Source organism: Oncorhynchus mykiss, chromosome 20, assembly GCF_057628025.1.
Source record: "Oncorhynchus mykiss isolate SJ-2025 chromosome 20, ASM5762802v1, whole genome shotgun sequence".
Taxonomy (NCBI): domain Eukaryota; kingdom Metazoa; phylum Chordata; class Actinopteri; order Salmoniformes; family Salmonidae; genus Oncorhynchus; species Oncorhynchus mykiss.
Genome location: NC_143041.1, coordinates 31,702,793 through 31,708,543, shown reverse-complemented (window position 1 = coordinate 31,708,543; position 5,751 = coordinate 31,702,793). Strand labels below are relative to the sequence as shown.

At 38.2% G+C, this 5,751-nt stretch overlaps 1 protein-coding gene across 2 annotated transcripts; it reads left to right on the top strand.

The window, feature by feature from the left end:
- Positions 1–2,608: 2,608 nt before the first annotated feature.
- Positions 2,609–5,220, top strand: sf3b5 (splicing factor 3b, subunit 5). Of its 2 annotated transcripts, none has more exons than XM_090211860.1 (2): positions 2,609–2,707; positions 4,752–5,220. In XM_090211860.1, exon 2 carries the CDS (start codon positions 4,766–4,768, stop codon positions 5,024–5,026), a length of 261 nt encoding a protein of 86 aa, XP_090067986.1. In that variant the 5' UTR covers positions 2,609–2,707; positions 4,752–4,765; the 3' UTR covers positions 5,027–5,220.
- The last annotated feature ends 531 nt before the right edge of the window (positions 5,221–5,751 follow it).

Genomic DNA, 5,751 nt, shown 5'->3' with positions numbered 1-5,751 from the left:
TTTTTCTATCTATCCAGCAAACACTGGACAATGCTATTTTATTAAGGCAGTCTGACAAACCTCCAAAATTGATTTCTAAATGTTATCAAGAGTTGATAGAGGCTTTTCTCAATTAAAAATTGTAAAACAAAAATGTGAGGAAGACCTGGGAGATGCTATTGATGATGTGTTATTAAATGTTATTATTCTGCTGGATGTTTAAAGCACAAAAGGGGACATATTTGCATATGTTGTGCTCTTGTGAAGGTTGGCTGAATTCTGGCAGAGTATGTTCTTTTATCTCAGCATATCTACAGATTCTTCCTTCTCCCTGTTTTTGTTTCCTTGGAAATGTTGATACTGGAGACTGTTATCAGAAGAAACTGTGTAACCTAGCATTTCTAGTGGCTAATAAATGCATTGCCATTAATTGGAAGGTTGGTTATCCTCCCACAATGTATGGAAGAAATGTCAAGTTATGTACAGAATCACTAGATTTGTTTTAAGATTAAGGGTATACTGTGCAACTTTCATAAGGTCTGGAGGCCTTATATGGAATACTGAATGACAAAGGGAGTCTGTATTTAAAACATGCCCACGGTAGGAGAGATTTAGGCAATCCCTATCTGCTGGGCTGCTCAGCCCTGACCCTGGGGGTCTGCTGTACTGTTGTCACTCTGGCCTTGGCCTAACACACCTAAAAGCAATAATTAATGTTTCACTAAGATCCTAAAGCTGAGTGGGGTGTGTTGGGTTGGGGTGCTACAGGGCCATGGACCCCTAGGGGCAGGACAGGGTGACCCAGCTATTTTGTGTGCAAGTAAAAAAAGCTCTACAGTACTATTATGCCTATGATATGAATTACAGTATTTGGAGGGTGTACTGTTTCTGTGTGTTAATGTGTAGGTGTGTGTGTGTTATCATTCAACTTTTTTTTTCCAAACCTATCTATTGAGCCATAAAAAAAGGAAGTTGTTTTAGGGAGAGAGTTGAGTTATCGACTAGACTGGTGGGGATCAGGCGTGTAGGCGGCTCGGGTTGGCTGGGTGGTCTGGCTGAAATTTGATATAGAGAATGTCTTAGAGACAATCAAAAGTTGTCTTTGTATTTTATTTGTAAGAGTTGTTAATTTATTAGGCTATTGGTTAAAGGTGCAACACAATATTGATTATTGAATTATCATGGATCTAGTTCAGTCTTATCAGTCACTTAAACATATTTAATAATCTCTTACCTAGCTTAATGACTGTGGGCATTTTTGCTTCCTTTTGTTCTTCTAAATACAGACGGCTAGAAGGGCCGTCATATTAGAGTTATATTAGATCGTGTAGAAATGCAGGAAATCTGCTTTAGATGCCCACAAAAATGTGATGACCCCCAGACCCCCTGCCCAGTTATGTCCCGCTTTGCAAATAGCACTGCTGGGTGATTTAAAAAGTCATAGTCAGTCGATCAATAATATAATTATACTCTTAGCAAACATGTTTATTTTTTATTTACAATATGTAGAATCTATGAGAATAGAAAGGTTCAGAACTTTTGTGAAACATCACAGCACAGTTTAAAAAATATATGGGAAATATAAATCAAAACTGGAAGGGGTTCAGAGATAGATGGGAGGGGTTCAGAGATAGATGGGAGGGGTTGAGTGGAGCTGACTAAAAACAAACAAAATATAAATATTGTAAAATATACTGTGTCCGTAAAATGTATATAGTATGTCTAAGCTGGAAGTAGAAGCATAAGTGTTGTTGTCCATTTGTTTACTGCAATTAGGGGAGGGATGGTAGGTCTAGGGGAAAAAAATAAAGGAAAACATATATTTTAAAATATATATGGATGATTGGAAATGATGCAGACAATTACATTGATGGAAGCTGCAATCTATCTGCAATATTAAAGCTGATCTACCCCCCCTCCCCCCCCCTCCATCCCCATATAAAAAATATATAATTTAATCACACCGGCCTTCTGAAAGGTAAACCTTATGTTACTGTGATAACTATTGAAGAAACAGTTCCCTCTGTCAGATGAGTTATCCTCATAAATATCAACGTTGGAGCTTTTTGCATCAATATTCATTACATATAGATGGCTATGGCAGCATACCATTTTCGCATTAGGTTCCCACAGTTTACAGTAGATTAGCGCCCAATTGACCTTCCTCTATTGGCTTGTAACAGTTAGGTATCAGAGACTTTACGGACAGTGGACAATTAGATGGACCAGAAAAGGGAGAACTTTGCACTTGATGAAATATGAATTAGGATTAAATACAGACCAGCACAAATCAATATTACTTATGGATATTTCCTGTTCAATTAAATAAGATATTGGTTCACATTCACAAGGACGTTTTAAAAATAGTTTTTGTAATATCTAGAATTGTATGTGATTAGATATTATATTACATTCTATATTACAACTGTATCATTTTTACACCATTACAATATGTATGATTGTTATGCAATACACGCAATTGTATTGATTTTAATCAATGTTCAATTGAACAAATTAATGCGTGCATCGAAACAATAATGATCACGTTAGTACAAATAACTGGTGGTAATGAATTACATACGAATAGATTAATTCTATGGGGCTGGCTTTGTTTCCCACCAGACATTATTCTATGTTACACGTACAGGACGTTCCGATACCTTTCCGTTTCCTCGGCGAATGACTCCGACCTGAAATAATCAACGTCGTCGTACACATTTGAACAAAGGTCTTGGTTCTGAGTAAGAAACGTTATAGCAGATTCTAATCAAACTGAATACAGAAGCTAAAGATATTTGGTTATTTTCGAAAACGATTGCTAACTTGGGATAATGCTTAGCTAACATTAGCTAGCTTCACTCGCCGGAGCTTAAACAATAGGCCTCAGTTTAATTTCAAATAATACTTTAAAACTTGTTAGAGTTAACTACTTGTTACTCACTAATCGGTGTGATTAAAAAGTCGCCCGTGTTTAAACGGCACAACGTGAAATCATGTGGCATTGTGATCCTATCGGTTCTAGGCCTAGCTTGCTAGCACTACTAGCAGCTAGTAAACAACCAGGATTTCTAGGGGTATGTTACTAGGCTGGACATTACATTTTTTTTAACAACGCTTTTTTTCTGATAACGATTTCATTGCTTCCGCCGTGTAGCCCAGTTTTATACCATATTTCCCATCTGTTTGCCGTCGTTTTGAAGTAATCACGAAAAAGCAGGCCTTATTTTATGGCATTTCCATCCTCTATTAGTTACATTGAGCACCTACTCGCCTTCCGAACGTTCTATTCCCAGTTTAGTGTTCTACTTCACAATGCCTGATTCGCTATTGTTGATAATGAGACCGCTCACGTTGTTTATAGTTCAAATGTAAACAACAAAATGACTCGATGAACTCTGCATGTCTGTCTAATTCTCCAACTATCTCGCAATGTGTATATTTGGATTGTTTAAATTAGACGCCATTTTAATCTCGAGAATCTCCTCTTTATAATTATGTAAATCTGGGCAGTGAGCTCGGTTGTCGATCACTAAAACCAGAAATAGTCCGTTTTCATTTTTTCCCTACTTTCGAGTTTTTTCCCCCTGTTTCGTCCGACGAATATATTGTAGTGGTAAAATAAAAAGGGATTCATTTGTGCCATTTAGGTGAAATGAAATTCTAAGCATCACTCCAGTCAAAACAGGCTCTGTGAACGTTCGATACCATTCATCTGCTATGGGCTCGCGCTAGTGTTCCATGTTAGCCAACGTTCTTTTGCCGTTTTTCAGCCTTGGGTAAATTTTGGCTCGTTCTATTGTCCAGCCTAATGTTAATGCAAGAGCAGTCTCAATGACTTAACAAGCTAACTAACTTTCCTAAATGTTCAGAAATAACGTATATATTTTTGGAATATGACGTTAACTAATCTTGAAATGGGCATTCTCATTGACTAAACAACCAAAAACACATAAGTTGATATTTCGTAATGTAGCAGAAAATTAATAGTTAACGTTAGTTATTTCTAGTTGTTCAGCCTCATTAATCCTGCTTTGGTCTGTAAACCTATTGCCAGGTTTGCCGGTTTCGTGACCTAGCTAATAGCAATAGCTTGGTGATTAGGTTTGCCTCTTCCATTGAAATATTCGTAACTATCTTGCCTGGTTGTCATTATTATGTCATTGGAAATTTCAGACTATATCCACAGGAAAGTTATTACATCGACTTCAAAACGTGTGTCTGTGCGTGGCTCTGACGGTTTGTTGATCACATGTGCATTTAGCACATGGGGATGTGTGAAACCCATAAAGTGTCCCCAGTTGCGTCGTCCGATAATTTTTCGCGTGCAGCGACTAGTATGACGATTCAGGAGGGCGGTCACTTATGCTAGCAAGATAGAGGTCCTGGGTCCGAGCTTGACGTGAGCCAACTCAGGAGGAAGCGTACTCTACTCTAACCCACAATGCATGTAATGTATGCGTACTAGTAGAGCTCATGCAGGGGTTTACATGTTTGTTTTTTCTTCTTGCATGTCAGGTGATATAAATCACAATGGCAGTAAAAGTTTAACAATACTTTCCTGTGAATATTTTGTTACATTTCCAAAGACATAATGCCAGATGGACAACTGGCGGAGTATGTTCAAATGACAGTTTATTCAACATTCTGGCTATACAATGCACATTACGAATATTTCCCGAACTAATCAGCAAGCTATTGCTAAAAGGTCAGGACACCAGCAATTGGCCAACTAATAGCTACATGCACTGACATTATTTTCCTTCCTTGTGTAGACATTTGCCTGAAGATGACAGACCGCTACAACATTCACAGCCAGTTGGAGCATCTTCAATCTAAATACATTGGAACAGGCCATGCGGACACCAGCAAGTGGGAATGGTTGGTGAACCAACATCGGGACTCGTACTGTTCATATATGGGTCACTTTGACCTGCTGAATTACTTCTCTGTTGCTGAGAACGAGAGCAAAGCCCGCGTGCGCTTCAATCTCATGGAGAAGATGCTGCAGCCCTGTGGCCCACCTTCGGACAAACCTGACGATGCTTAGTCTAAGGAGTTCAACTGGCAGGAATTAGAAAATGTAGTTTTACTGTTTGGCTATCCATCATGTTGATTAGAAGTCATGTTTGAGATGCATGAAATGGAAGCAATGTTGACAAACAATGCATCAGTTTTCCTTTTTCCCCCACCCATTTTATATTTGCCTTAAGAATTTGCATTGAAAATAAACATTGAAAAGAACTGGTTGTGGTCAGGTGTTATTTGTCTTCAAAGAATTGTCCACTTGCCTGACCGCCATCTTGTCGTTACAAATGCCAGTGAGCATTGCGAATGATCATTGTAAAATGTTCTGTATATTGCACCCTTATAATAGCTTGTTGTCAATCACTTCAACAGTTATCGAAACATTTACTCAATGATTTTGATTAAATTAATTCCCAGAACTGGATAGTAATGAGTGCAGACCTGGGTGGAATACGTCAATACTTGAGGTGCGCATTATTTATCTTGCCTGTCATGAGGAGTTTGGGATTATTTGAGTTTATTTGAAAAAGTACATATACAGACAGGACATGCATAAAAAAGTCCATGAGTTACTTCCATTGTGTTCCTTTTGGCAAGATTAAGGCAGGTGTCTTAAAGGGCGTGGTTGAATAATTATATAATCACAGACAAAAGTGGTCCTACAAAAGTCCTACTCGCTACTGAGCTCCCATGAGCCTATGGTTCAGTCATCAGCCAGCCATATTCTTTTTAAAATAATGCTTTATT